Source organism: Anoplopoma fimbria, chromosome 9 (genome assembly GCF_027596085.1).
Source record: "Anoplopoma fimbria isolate UVic2021 breed Golden Eagle Sablefish chromosome 9, Afim_UVic_2022, whole genome shotgun sequence".
Taxonomy (NCBI): domain Eukaryota; kingdom Metazoa; phylum Chordata; class Actinopteri; order Perciformes; family Anoplopomatidae; genus Anoplopoma; species Anoplopoma fimbria.
The window spans coordinates 27,450,499-27,466,004 of record NC_072457.1 but is presented as its reverse complement, the minus strand read 5'-3'; the positions used below and the strand labels follow the sequence as shown (position 1 = coordinate 27,466,004).

Sequence of the window (15,506 nt, the reverse complement as noted above, 5' to 3'; positions counted from 1 at the left end):
CTTAAACTCTTTATATGTTGGGTAAATAACTCATTAAAAAGTATCGTATTTCATAAGAAGATCATAGCTTTAAAGTAACTAGTAACTAGCTTTAACTATCTGTGACATTATTGTAATGGGGATAAATGCAGTGTAGTAAAAAGTTCAATGTATCTTCCTATGAAATGTAGTGAAGCTGGAGTAGAAAAAGAAAATACTCATGTAAAGTACCAGTCAAAGTTATACTTAAGTAGGTTACAGTTTGTTTGAATACTTATTTTATATTATCTTATCTTGTCTTATTTGACTTTTGTTCCATAAACCACCTACAATTAGTTACGCTTTGCTTTGGTTTTGTTGGAATAAGCCTAGTTTTTCTATTGAAGAGAGAAAACAATAAACCCCTTGATGCTCAATGCTGTCTGCGTCGCAGATGTGCAGTTTTGAAGACGGCACTGAGCATGCGCAGTCCAGCGCAGCGGCGACGCTCCTCGGCACTGCCTCCTGTCGCAGACGTGACGTCATCAGAGTTGGCGGTATTTTGAAAAAGCAGCGTTTGTTGTTGTTGGTTTCGGTGTTGTGCAGAGAAGAGAGTGAAATTCACGAATGATGGTAAGACTGGACGTGCTTTGACTAATTATTGTTGCGCAAATATGTTCGCAGCGATATAAAGTGAGATGTTTTAGCCAATGTCAACTTTTATAAATGCATCACAAGCCATAACTAGACACCAGCTAATACATCTCTCCCATGCACTGAGGCAAGTATATGTACTAAGTATTTTAAAACATTTCCAAATGCAAATTGACACTGTTTTTGCCCTTAAAAAACAGTACAATACAATACAATACAATACAATGCAATACACTGTGCAATTATAGTTATAATAGTGTTTCTGTCTGTGCATATAATATTTCAGTTATTGTGGATTCTTTACTGTTTTTATTGCTTATTTATAATACTTGTTTTTTATTTTCTTTTATCTTGTTTTTCTTTTACTTTGTCTCTTGTTTGCACTATAACCTATGCTGCTGTGATCCTGTAAATGGACTAATAAAGGATTATCTTATCTTATCTTAATGTACCCGTGTTCAGGCTGGTGTGTCAGAGGCTGCTCAGAGTGAGCTGATGGACCAGTGTGAGGAGCAGTTTGCTCAGCTGGAAAAGGTAAACTAATGTTTAGCCAGGCTGTCCTTTCCAACCGGTCACTGGGTGTGCAATGAAGGTACCAACTGCAGACTGTGTCCCTTTGTGTTGCAGCTTCAGAATGAGATCATACTGTCTGAACCAGACTTCTGCGAGAATCCTCAGGAGCAGGTGAGATGATTGAACATGTTCATTGCTGTTCTTTTAAGTTTATGTGTAATATTTTCTAAATGTTACTGATGACAACATGGGAAAACCATGAAATGGGTTCTATTTATAAAATCTTCAAACTACAGCACTTTATTGAACGCATAATGTACCTCAAAGGTCGTTACAGAGGCAGGTAAAATAACCTAGCCATTCTAGCACCACCAACTTTAAAAACGCTTTTACTCAATGGTGCCGCAGATGGAAATAACGAGCCATAAGTGTGTTATAAATGGTTACAAATAATGCAGAATTTCAAAATTGGGTCATCCACATTTTTCACATATACTGTGCGTCCCTAAAGGTGTGACATTATAAAAAAACAGATGTGACTCGACCTCATCTCCACTGGAGTTTAGCTCAACCCGTCTTCAAGCTAAACTAACCTGCTTCAACAAACTAGAACCACCTGATCCTCACCTGTTGGCACACATGGACTAACTTCCAGTTAAATATCACCACATCTTTCCAGGGCTTGTTTAAACTTATAAGTATTTCACCACACTAACCTGAGATGCTTGATATCCATTAGAAGCTTTACAATCAGCTAACACTAAACCATTGTTTAGTTTGAACTTTGTCACATTTTACAAAACATTGTCGGCTTATTTGTTTTAATTCCATTAGGTGTGACATTGGAGTATGTAAATAACTTAATAACTAATTTATAGTTTTCATAACTGTGATTTCATTTGTTTAATGTATATAATGTGTATAATGTTTGAATATTCTTCTTCAATAGGCAGTAAATCAACTGATGGCAACAGAAGCTGAACTGAAGCAGTGGCTGACCGTGGAGCCAGAATGTAAGTCCTCTATTCACACAATAGATTCTGTAACCGTAATGCAATATATATATAATATAAGTGTTTACAACTGAAATATAAATGTCACAAATCAGTACCACAGTTTCATGCCACAGTTACAGTTTAATGTCATTCAACATTTCAAAAGAAAAAAATGTAACTTGTGTGACATCAGTTATACCTGATGTATCTTATATTTGCTATGACAAAATTTGCATTTTAGAAATGTATTTACAGAATGAGTTTATTTATTTTTTCTTTATCCAGTGCTGGCATCAAATTCAGAAGTTTCACTTCAAGCTGGAAAAGAGGAGGTATGTCTGTGTGTGAAATCTAACATTAACGAAGGTGTCATGTTGAAATACCTTTTTTAAATTGAGTTCCAATTATGCAATCCATTTTCCCACTTTGTTTTCCACAGATGCTCAAGCTGTGCTCTGAACTTGAGATGGTTGTTTCTTGCCATGAAGCGAAGAGAGACAAATTAAGAGAAACTAAGGAACTGTGCGTAAAACCTTTAGTTATAGTGCAGACTTACTGTCTTTTCTCAGAGCATATAAAGGTTTTTCAGAAGTGAATGAAAGATACTTTTCATTTGTTTTGCTCAGTGTATTGTTCTGAAATTGAATGTGTTTTAGTGAACAGAAGTGGTTGGAGGAGAAGAAACAGGCGCTGATGGCTGCCAATGACCATGTCGAACGACTTAAAATGGAAAAGGCGAAATTATCAGAGCACAGGTGAGTGTCCTGGCAGTCACAATAAACCAGAGAAGTTCAAGCTTTGAGGTGTATTTCCACTAGAGGGCAGCAAAGCACGTTTTATTTTATTAAGGAAGGGACAATGCAGATTCATTAACACAAGTGCTTGAGCCCATCATGTTAATGTGCAGGATTTAGCCACACAGGCAAATTTTCCTCTACAGCCTGGTAGGAGGATTGCTGGCATTTAAAGAAAACATACAAGAGCACATAAGCACAGACAAAAGCACAGAAGCACTTAATCCTACTCGAACTTCACTTTGAAAACTGTGTATGTACTATGTATGAACTAAAATGTGTGTGTGTGTGTGTGTGTGTTCATGTTGATATATGCATTCTACAGTATATTGCAGGACACCAAGTCGAAAATCCATAAAATGAAGGTCTACCAGGAAAGGTTAATGGAGTCTCTGGGGGACATACTGGAGAAGCACGTCCCTCTCCCTCAGAATGAATCCAGTACAAACAAAAAGAAGAAGGTGCAGCAGCCTGTTCTGTGTTTGTCAATTGTCTGTGCTTTTGCAGCCTGTTGACATGCAAAACCTGTGCTGTTACAACACAAGCGCTGACAACCATCTTTTGTTTTCATTTTCAGAACCTTACCCAGGAGTTAGATGAAGACTTGATTTCGCTTAATGAAATTCTTGAGGTGGGTTTTGATTTACTAAATAACCCGCTTTGATGTCCAATTATGTTTTGCTTGCTTTAAATGAAAGAAGTCAACATCAAAAATCATAATACAGGTTTATTGCCAAGTAGCTTTTCACTTTAGAATTTGTCTTGGTGTTGTAATGCATACCGGTAATATATATGTGTATGTGTGTGTCTATATATATATATATATATAAATATAGTAAAATATTTACTGTGAAAGACTTTCAATAGGATGCAGAAAAAATGTCCAGTCAATGGGTATATGATGGAGAAGGAGCTTATATGTTTGTTTGTTTGTTTGTTGTTGGTTAGTGCTGTAATATACAAAACAAGACTATAGTATAACGTATTGTTTTTCGATGACAGTGAATAGATACAATGTATTCTCCTCCCGTCCCCTTGAATTTAACCTCTGGAGGTCGTCAAGGTCCACAGCAGTCAGTTCTTCCAACTCTCAGTGCTGCACATATTTTGGTCAGGTGGTTGTATACATCATCGTATTTGTTTTCATTCTCATTATACATATAATTCCTTTCAAAATACTTTATGTTATAGTATTTTGTTGGCCAAAACTAGTGTTTTAGTTTGGGAAGGCACTTTTGTCACGTCATATCTCTCCTAGCATCTCTTTCCAGTGTGAATTGTCAAATAGAGAAAAATACTAACAAAATCTATTGAACTGTCTCTTTGTAAATGCCTACCTGCATACTTTATGGTTGTATCACTTTGCACCCTTACTTAACATCAATCTCCCACTGTTCTCCCACAGCTGCTCATGAACAAGGTCCTGAATACACCACACGACCCCTATGTGACAGTGGACAACACATTCTGGCCCCCGTACATAGAGATGCTGCTCCGCTATGGCATTGCTGTGAGGCACCAAGAGAATAACTTCAAGATCCGCCTGGAAACCTTTTGTTAAGTCAGTGGTGCCTCATGCATCTTAAGTACCACTTGTCTTCTAGTGTTTCTAATTTGAGTCTGAATGTTTAGTGCCATCATTATGTATGTTATGTTTGTGTAAGCTCATATGAAGAATAACTGCTGGGAAAGCAATGAGGGTAGAGATATAATGAATTGTGAATTATTAAATTAGTAACATGCCAAATTAGGGTTCACATAAGTATTTTTTAAGATATGTTGTACAGAGCAACCATGGTTCCTTTAAAACATCTGAGTACACCTTAATTTAAGTCTAAACTCATATCAATAGGGTTTATATTTTCTCTTAAGTACATATTTCCTTTGATCCTATTTTCATAGCTGTTTTCAATGGCAGGATTTAATCAGCTATGAGCAACGTAAGTTTGTATTTATAACTATAAATTTGGTTTCATTTAAAGATGTTTGTGTTGCTTATAAGGATATTTTTTAAAGGCCTGTAGATACCCAAGTGGTGAACTTGTTGTTTTATGTATATATTTTCATGTTCAATAAACTTGGGAACCTCAGATGTGGAGTTTTCAGTGCTCATCGATCGTCTTCTCATGGTTGATGTAGGCAACCAGTAGCCACCTTTCCAGTCAAAATGATATAATGGGAGCTGGTTGATAAACTTTCTGTGCAGCTAATGGGTCTTTTATAATGAAAGAAAAAAAACCAAAACTTGTTTCTTGAGAAACTTCGTGCGTCACATGACGTCAGAGCGCTCGTCCAATCAGGTGCGTCCGCCGCGTCAGCCTTAGCATTCCTGTGGGCGGAGAGGCGGTTCCGGTTCCGGGTGTTTTCACATCTCTCTCTGAGCCGTCCATCACCCTGATTATGGTCTTTTATCAGAAACATATTTCCATATACGACTGATTAAAGTACAGTTATTTTTTTATTAAAGACTTCCAGCTGAAGCCGTAACCATGGCGACCCGCTCGGAGAGAGAGAAGGCCCAGAAACTCAACGAGCAGCACCAGGCCATCCTGTCCAAGAAGCTGAGAGAGGAAGACAACAAGTACTGCGCCGACTGCGAGGCGAAAGGTACGACACTCCCCACCTACACCTCACACAGGCAGCATTACCGTGTGTCGTCTGCGTTGGTTAGCACGGCTAAGCTAGCTGGCTAGTGTGTCACTGGCTGAGCGAGTCAGCTGACCCTCTCCCTGAAGCTAAAGTAAGTGGCTAACTAGCGAGCTAACTTCCCCAAACACTGGCTCCACACAGTGCCTCTCCCTGACGCCTCCAGCTCTTCTCCAGAGGAGCCTGACTCTTGTTCTCATGTTTGCTCATTGGTGAAGAATGCAGATCTCTTGGCACTTTGATTATATTCCTTTTATTGATCCCCATGGGGGAAATTCAAGTGTTGCAGCAGCTCAACTACACAGACACAGACAATAAATACACATACTATACAACTACACAGACAATAAATACACATACTATACAACTACACAGACAATAAATACACATACTATACAACTACACAGACAATAAATACACATACTATACAACTACACAGACAATAAATACACATACTATACAACTACACAGACAATAAATACACATACTATACAACTACACAGACAATAAATACACATACTATACAACTACACAGACAATAAATACACATACTATACAACTACACAGACAATAAATACACATACTATACAACTACACAGACAATAAATACACATACTATACAACTACACAGACAATAAATACACATACTATACAACTACACAGACAATAAATACACATACTATACAACTACACAGACAATAAATACACATACTATACAGCTACACAGACACAGACAATAAATACACATATACTATACAACAAAAAAAAATAAAAAAAATTAAGTCATTACATCTTAGATCTTGCATGTTTATGTGTTTTTCTTTCCCCATAACGAAATCACAATCCTGTTTATTTTTATTTTTTTTGGCTTTATCAGGTCCAAGATGGGCATCCTGGAATCTGGGAGTATTTATCTGCATCCGGTGTGCTGGCATCCACAGGAACCTGGGAGTGCACATATCCAGGGTCAAATCTGTCAATCTGGACCAATGGACTTCAGAACAAATCCAGGTAGTGTTTTGTTCTCTACGTACAGTACCAGTCACAAGTTAGGACACACCTTCTCATTCAACTACTGTGAAGAATGTAAAATATAAAACATATTCTGGTTTGTTGAGCATTTGTTTGTTTACCACATAATTCCATATGTGTTCCTTCATAGTTTGGATGTCTTCAATATTAATCTACAATGTAGAAAAAAATAAAAATAAAGAAAAACCATTGAATGAGAAGGTGTGTCCAAACTTTTGACTGGTACTGTACTTCGGTTCAACTTCAGAAGATGTTGTTTTTTTTACCCAAGTACTAAATCATTTCGGTAGAGAGACAAATTAAGAGAAAGACATTATTGCAAAATCTTTGTTGTATGGGACTTAAGGAGATTGATTTCAGCATCTTTCACTTCATATCAGTCCTCTATTGACAGTCAGCCTTTCCTCTTCAAAAGCCTCAGACCTGTGACAATACTGCACACTTATCCTAAAGGGGCACTCTCAATAATTTACCACTGCGCCTCAATACACTTACTAAAGGTGAGAGATCATAACTTTAAACACGTTTGATGCTAAAAACTCCCATAATGCAAGTTGATAGGGTCTGTCACTACGCTGCATTCATGTCATTTAGAACTTACCACAATTGCCAGTCTTCAATTTAAAGATTACTGATAACATGAACATCAAAGTTATAATTATGACTGGGAAACACTTTCTTGGGAAGCTCCATTATATGTGACATTGAAAAATCTGTGTCAGCCAACGCATGAACGAAATGTGATCCAAGGTAATTGAATCCAAATTTGAGACTGTTTCCCACCTGTACCTCCCAGCCATCCACACATCCTGCCTGGGATACGCCCATCTGTCAAACTCCATGCCTCTAGTTTATATCACAGGCATTAGAAAAGCACCAATAGAGCCACAGAGGACATTATACCACTGTTTTCACAGGCTGAGTAGTTCTCTCTGTGATAAACAAATGAATCATCATGTGAGTGCCCCTTGAAATATAAAAGCATGCATATATAACTGCCTCTGATTTCTATAAACCTCTTTGTCCTACATTTATTTCAGAGTATACAGGATATGGGTAACACCAATGCCAGGCAGCTTTATGAGGCCAACCTTCCAGAAAGCTTCAGAAGACCTCAAACAGACCAGTATCCTTCACTATCAGCAGACAAACTTAAAATATTTTGAACGTGTCATACTGTATATACTGAAGCTATTTATTTTTTACTTGTTTGTTGCCTATTTTTCTCTTAACTCTGACCTAAGAGCTGTGGAATTCTTCATCAGGGATAAATATGAGAAGAAGAAATACTACAGCAAGAATGTGACCAATGGGAGCAGTGTATGTATCCATTATTTTATACTTAATAGCTATAATGTACATGCTTTAAAAATGACTGTACACACTTTTACAGATAAGTGGTTTAAGCTGGCGTCAGTTTTCCTGTTGTTTATTTTGAGTTTCTTTTGTTTTTTTTAGCCAAAAGATGGTAAGAAAGAGAGGGAGCCAGACAGAGGGAGCAAGGTGTCCTCTTACACCAAGGTAGGTGTAAGAGGACATTCTCCTCAGCATTATTTTTGTCTCATATGGAGTTTGCCTTACTTATATTATTTATTTTAAATTAAAACATTTTTAGAGTGAAGATTCCAGGCCAGCTCCCAAAATCAGCCCCGCTAAGACTTCAGAACCCTCTGTGAACCTCCTCGGCCTTGGTGAGTATCTCAGCGCTTCTTGTGTTGCTGGAAAACAAAGAATCTTCTGAAATGTGCCTTATGAATGTGCTGACATAGTCTGAGATATTTATGGTATCTGGCTAAATAAGTTTCAGCTTGTTATTGGTTTAGTTTTCTTGCCGATCCTAATTAATTAGTGGATGACTATAAAATCATTTTATGGGCTAACAATGCTGTGTATTTTTAGATTATTGGTTTGTATCTAATTTTACTGTATGTGTGATTTGTTGCCTGTAACTTTTGCTTGGCGTAGCATGCTGTGGCATGTTATGGCTGTGATTGTATACCTTTTCAATGAAAGGGATAACTGAACTTTGACTTTGTCCTGTAAGGCTGAGGGCTCAACCATGACTGTCTCTTTCTGTAGCTTGTGTTGTCGTCACTGTAAACTTGTTGGCTCAATGTGTAATAATTAAGCAGTGGGCTTGAGAGAAATGTCAAAAGGCACTGTGTTCCCCTTTCAGTTGGTTCCTCTTTTACTCTCATCTGACAGGCAGCAGACAAACCAATCTGATCCGCTATGTTATCTGTATCTGTATGACAACTTTAATGAAGTCTGTTGTGCTCTTAAGTTGCTGTTGAGGCAGTGAATCACTGCAAGGTTTTTTTGTGAGTTCATCAGAGGAAGCGTTAAAGCTGCTGACTCAGTCACTGAGGTTAGCGACTGACTAGTAACTTCTTGTTTTTTTACATTTATGTTTTGACCTTATTCTTTGGAGGACCAGTCTTAAATGTTCTACTGGATAAACTGTAAAATGGGGAGAGTTTGACACGTCATGAATGGAGGCAACGCCAGATCTCAGTTGCTCACAGAACATGTATGCCAACCATATGGAAAAGGTTTTGCTCATGGGTCCATTACGGGGTTAATTGCAGCAGGTCTTGCAGTGTACACGTGGCAGTTATGTGAATATTTCTACATTGATGTATAGAAAATGTGTTGTTTCTCATAGTCAAATACAAGGTAGAACTACAGGTTATTGTTCGTCTATTGACTTGTGTACTTGTCCACCTATCTTTAGATGAGATGGCTCTAATATTAGTGGCTGAATGTGCATATCTAGAAATATGTGTGTTATCACTTCATTACAGAAATATAATTTACAGTTTAATGTAACTACTGAGGAGCATTGCACTATTTGGATGTTTTGTGGTCATGAGGGTAAGCTGATTAATATTTTATTGTAATAGCCATTATGCTTACTGTGCAGGCTGTTCTGCAGCTGTGGGAGGGCACTGCAGTTAAATGAATACAAAGATGACATGTATTCTTGCATTAGCAAACATAAGCTCTCTTTGTTTTACACACCTTTTCACATCAATTACATATGGCATTCATGTTTTATTTATGATATTTCATAGGTTCTTAGTGAATTCAGGTAGAATGTCATTGGGAAGTCGTCAGTGAGTTATGTTGCGTCAAAATAGTCCAACACTTGTTTTCTCTAACTCTGCGCTCTTATTTTTTTTTACCTGTCACAGACGTACCGGCAGCTGCATCAACTAACAATGGTAGCACGAGCACAAGCCAGAACAACAACGACCTGGATATATTCGGCCCGATGGTATCCAACCCCCTCCCTGCTTCCTCATCTGCGGCTCAGTTTTCTCAGGTAAAATCCAGCAACAATTCCCCTGTCCAGATTTAGTACTAATGTCTGAATGATGCACAGGAGGGCTTGACAGTAATGGTTGTCTAGTTGTACAACTGAAATTAAGTACAGTAGAAAATAAAAAGTCAAATGATAACTACCAGCATCAATAGCCCACAAGACAGCAACACCAATACTGAGAGACAATGAAGGCAGAGACAGAAATGTAATGCTGCTAATGAGACTATTAGTTGGCCAAACATTTAAATAAGGCTGCAACTTACTTATCACTGTGTGTGTCGAGTGTGTCAATTTGTGATAAATGCCCATCATCAAGGTCTTTAAAGACCCACAGTGATTTTTTTGTTGAGTCTGGTTTGTCCAACCATCATAAACCCTGAGATGGAAACCATAAAACAAAATTTGTGTGAAATATTAAATACATCCTTATATATAATAATATCACATTGTTATTGCTGTCTCACAGTACAGGTATTACTGGTAAAAGTACTTCTTGTTAGGTCATGGGGGATTGAATTACCACCAAGCTTATGGCTGTAAAAGCTACTAACAGCCACCCAAAATGCCACAAAATGAAATATTGGGATTGTCATGCAGGACAGGGTATTTTCACTTAATTTATGCGTGATTGCTATCATGGAAACCATTCTGTCAAATAGCTGAGGGCTGTATGCCAGCATGGCAACTAGGTCGTAAACTTTAATTAAATGTAATTTGGTTTAATGATGGAACCTTTATTGATGATAATTTGTTGATTAACTTGAAAGATGTTTTGTCAGGACAGGTTTAAAATTAGGCTACTGATGTTTTAAACTCTGTTGCTGTCATTCCATTCCTTCATCTTAAACCTTTCCCTCTGTCAGGTGAGCTCCAGTAACGCGGCCAGTACTCCGACCCAAGTTCCAACAGCAGGAGCAGCTGGAGGCGGAGCCAGCTCGGGGTCGGGGCAGGGAGACCTGGACTTGTTCAGTGACACCAGTAGCACCACTAAAACTGAAGACACGGCCAAAAAGCTGCTGTCCAAGGACTCCATCCTGTCTCTGTACGGAACCAACAACATGTCCCAACAGGCCCCGACTGGTGAGGATGCAAAAATTAAGTAAAAATGTCAAATACAAGCCAAGTAATTTTCTTTCCTACCAAACCCTTTAATCATTTAACAAAAGAACTTTGCCTAAAATTGGCCAAAAGTTTTTATTTAAATTGGGAACTTTTTGATCAAAGAATAAGCAAGATTGATTGCAAATCTGACCAGAAATTTTATTTCCAGATTTGGGTTCATTGCTCTGTCCTACAGACACGTTTGGTCTGTACCATAACATTTTGCGGTTTGATAGCTAGCTCCCCATAAACCTGCCAAGATATCATAGAAAAAAAGATGCTTCCTATAACTCAGAACTTGCCTGAGAATTATCCCGTTATATACGGGCAAAGAAAATGGGGTCCAATTGTCGCCCGCAACTAACTCACTGCCTTCTAGGCAACATTATACTTCAGGTTTAAGTTTGTTTTCCAAAACTTGGGGGTGCAGTTGTCTAGATTTTGTCCATGGGGAGGCCAACTGTGTCAGACTTTGAAAACCCCTGTGCTAGATTAACATTGTCCTCACCAAGGTAATGCTGGGATCTATGTGGCAAACGGAAGCCATGAGGATCAAGTAGATGCATGCTTGTATGTCCCAACACAGTCCCAAAGACCTGTCGAAATTTCTCATCCTGATTAGCAGGCTCCTTAAACAAACACAGACAATTTATTTAAGTACTTTTGGAAAACGCCCCACATCCCACAGTACAGGTTTGAAAGAACATATTTGTATGCGTAACACTTTTCCTTCTGTTTTGCATGTCTTCTCCTCCCCTCAGCCGGCATGTTCATGGGCCCCTCCCAGATGCAGTTTCCTGTCCAGGCCACTGGTGGTTATCAGGCTTTCCCTGGCATGGGCACCGGCATGCCGCCTACAACCGTCATGGGTGCCATGATGGCTCAGAGTGGGGCAGCCATGATGGGACCCAGTCCGGGCATGATGGTTGGGATGACGATGCCTAATGGCTTCATGGGGAATGCGCCAGCCACCGGTGTGATGGGCATGGCACCGAGGATGATGGGACCACAGGGTGGTGCGTTGCATGCAGGCATGGTGCCTGCTCAGGGCATGTACGCCATCCAGCCTGGACAGCAGGCTCAGTGGAACATGGGTCAGGTATGGAGAGCCATTAAGCTTTGTTGATTACGGCAGCATTGTAAGAGGGTATTTAGAAATGCAACTCTACATTAAATCTTGCTTTGTGGGTTGTGTGCATGTATGGCTGCTTTATTATGGCAACAATCACAATTGTTTTGGTGAATATTGAGATCACGATTTTTTTAACACGATGACTCATTGACTTTGCAAACACGTGTTTAGAAAGAATATGTTATAGTTAAATGCATCCATATTATCTGGTGCACTTTGAGAGCAAAACTAGGAGGCTAGATCTACAAAGAACATTGTGCTCTAGTAAACAATTCAACCATAAACACATTGGTTGTAGAGATATGAATGGTGATGTCACAGCAGAAAAAAGTCCCACTCACAAAGCATGGTCAACAAGACGGGATTTGTGTTTCAAGGACAGTCCGCTGCCGGTGGGAGATAGCATACAGCAAGCACTACACGGAGAGGTCCGGGCCACGGTGCTGTAAAACTTCACCTTCACCCCGGGCCTTTCGTAGCCGACCTTGAGCAACTAATGCAATTAATGCGTCACAATAATTGTTTCTGTTTATTATCTTGTTTTCATAATATTCAAAAATCAATATCGTAATTGAATTTGATAAACTGCACAGCCTTATGTTCATACGTGTATGTCAGGTGTTGTTAGTTTTACATTTGACCACAACCCAGATATGATGATGCGTTGATCAATAGTGCATTATGAAGTTACTACACAGGATGTGGACAGAGCATCCAGCAGCCACCTGGGGTGTAGATACTCTGTGGAGCAGCAGTGACTGATTCCTGACCTCTAGAGGCCAGAAGGGGAGACACCAAATCAAGCCGGTAAAAAGTCTAGTGAAGAGCTCTCGCAGGAGGAGCTTTGATTTTAAGTTCAACTTTGACTGCTATTTTTAAGAAACATGCTTTTACCTCATATCTCAATCCGACTACGGAGAACATGGACTAGTTTCTGGACATGGTTGGGTTCAGAATTAAAATATTACAGGTTTAAATCCATGGTATTTTGCTCTAGTGTTGATACAGATCTCTCTTACATCCTCAGGTGAATCAGCAGATGTCAGGGATGACTCTGAATGGTGCAGGTGGCCAGATGGCCTTCGGTCAGCCTCCGTCAGCTATGGGTGGATGGGCCGCCGCTGGATCTGGCCAGACTCTGAGCACACAGCTATGGAAGTGAGCCTTCAAGCGGGTTGATGGTTGGGCAGAGTAAGAGTCGAGGTTGCAGAAAGTGCAAAATATATCTTGTGCTCCTCTGGACCTCCCTATGAACTGGTGCCCATCTCATCGCTGACCAGCCTTCAGAACATGAAATTGTATCTCCTTTTTTTTCCTTCTCCCTTTCTCTGTCTCTCTTTCTCTCTATTGTGTGAGTGAATTGGGAGTCATGCAGGATTACAGCCTGGCAGTTTCTGCCTGTCGTATGGTTTTTGATCTTAACTTTTATTTTCCTTTTTTGGAAAAAAAATGACAAGGAAATAACAGTCCCAACAAAAATGATATCGACATATCAGAAAAGCTGCAGGACCAGTTACACAAGCTTTTATTGTACCACTGTATCATTATAAGAATATAGAACATTTAAATGAATAGTATTTAACGGGAGAAGATATGACTATCAAGTCTGTCAGTACTGCTCCCAAATGTACAGCGCTGTATAACCTTCTTTTAAAGTACTTGTGGTTCCCCTATAAAATTAAAGTGATAATAAATGACTGGCTCCGATTCGTCTTCTATGATTCATATAGAAATATACCTGCAGGGACACAGTCACGTTTATCTTCTATACTTGCCTAAATTCTAAACCAGGATACCATTTGGCCACTGAAACTAACTGAGACAGTGATGTAGGCTGTTTTTTGTATACTGTGAGTCAGAATAGCAGATTATTAAACAGGAACAAATTGATAGAAGCATTTCCTCTTAGTAACATGGACATCAAAACATCCACTTTTGGAAAGTGGTGAAAAAAAAACTGCTCTCCTTCAATAATGTTTACAATTGCAGAAGGTACTGGTTAATGAACAAGGTCTATAAATAAAATATATTTGTGAGAACTAACCAAATAGGGAAAACAACATTAAATGAATTGTCCAAATTTGAAATTTGGCCATTTCAAACCACTAGAAGAGCCTGATTTAAAACTTATGTTATGGAATAACTTGTCTAATGTGCAGTTTTCAAAGACTTATTGGTCAACAAAATCTTGTCATACTGTGTTAGGGTTATGTAGTTTTTATGCTAAGGAACACTCCATTACTGATCCTGCCCTCTAGATGGCAGTAGTGTCACTCGGAAAATCCATCCATGTTCATGCTGTGAAGCAAATATAATTGATTTGCAGTACTTACTCTTTAAAAGGTTGAGTGCACCCTGGCTACAACCCGACACCATAACACAGTCATCACAGAGTGAGCGTTTTTTATTTCAAAAACGTCATAGAAAAGTCATAGTCCAGTATGTCGAAACATTTTTAAAAAATCACAGTATAGTATGTCGTAAAAAGTCATAGTATATTAAGTTGAAAAAAAGTTAATAAAGTCATAGTATACTATGTCGAAAAAAGTAAAGCATGTTGAAAAAAAGTCAGGAATAGTATGTTGAAAAAAGTCACAGTGTAGAATGTCGGAAAAAAAATGTCAAAAAAGAAAATAGAAAAGTCATAGAATAGTATGCCGAAAGAAAGTAATAAAATAGTCACTGTATAGTAAAAAGTTAAAAAAAGTCATTGTATAGTATGTTGAAAAAAGTAAAAAAAAGTCATAGTATAGTATGATGAAAAAAATAATAAATTATATAGTTAAAAAAAGTCTTACTATAATATGTAGAAATAAATGTCATAGTCTAGTTTGATGAAAAAAAGTCATCTTATAGTATGTCGAGAAAAGACATAAAGTCACAGTATACTATGTTGAAAAAAGTAAAAAGTCATACTATAGTATGTCGAAAAAAGTCATAGATTAATATTTTTTTTAAAAGTAATTGTATACTGTATTGAAAAAAGTTTTTAAAAAAAGTCCTAGTATAGTATTGAAAAAAGTCTATATATAGTATTTAAAAAAAAGTCTTGCTATAATATGTTGAAAAAAAGTCATAGTATAGTATGTCAAAAAAATGTCATAGTCCAGTTTGATGAAAAAAAGTCATAGCATGTTGAAAAAAATCATTAAATAGTATTTTAAAAAATGATATTACTATAGTATGTTGAAAAAAGTCATAGTATAGTATGTCGAAATAAATCATTAATGATATTTTTTTAAAAGTCATACTATTGTATGTCAAAAAAGGCATACTATAGTATGTCAAAAAAAGTCATAGAATAGTATGTCAAAACAAAGTTATAGAATAGTATTAAAAAACATCTATATATAGTA

General features: G+C 37.9%; 2 protein-coding genes across 3 annotated transcripts; both read left to right on the top strand.

Moving 5' to 3' along the window:
* The first annotated feature begins 518 nt into the window (after positions 1–518).
* On the top strand, positions 519–4,950 carry cenpk (centromere protein K). The gene is made up of 10 exons (XM_054605045.1): positions 519–591; positions 1,075–1,146; positions 1,240–1,296; positions 2,075–2,138; positions 2,406–2,452; positions 2,560–2,642; positions 2,777–2,875; positions 3,240–3,375; positions 3,492–3,545; positions 4,320–4,950. The coding sequence occupies exons 1-10, from the start codon at positions 586–588 to the stop codon at positions 4,473–4,475; spliced, it is 774 nt and encodes a 257-aa protein (XP_054461020.1). The 5' UTR covers positions 519–585; the 3' UTR covers positions 4,476–4,950.
* A 303-nt stretch (positions 4,951–5,253) lies between these two features.
* On the top strand, positions 5,254–13,850 carry LOC129095866 (stromal membrane-associated protein 1-like). Of its 2 annotated transcripts, XM_054604459.1 has the most exons (10): positions 5,254–5,521; positions 6,438–6,571; positions 7,633–7,718; positions 7,837–7,912; positions 8,051–8,113; positions 8,208–8,283; positions 9,787–9,917; positions 10,781–10,997; positions 11,780–12,117; positions 13,178–13,850. In XM_054604459.1, the coding sequence occupies exons 1-10, from the start codon at positions 5,404–5,406 to the stop codon at positions 13,310–13,312; spliced, it is 1,374 nt and encodes a 457-aa protein (XP_054460434.1). In that variant the 5' UTR covers positions 5,254–5,403; the 3' UTR covers positions 13,313–13,850. The 2 variants fall into 2 exon arrangements, with proteins under 2 accessions (XP_054460434.1, XP_054460435.1); XM_054604460.1 differs by lacking the exon at positions 8,051–8,113.
* The last annotated feature ends 1,656 nt before the right edge of the window (positions 13,851–15,506 follow it).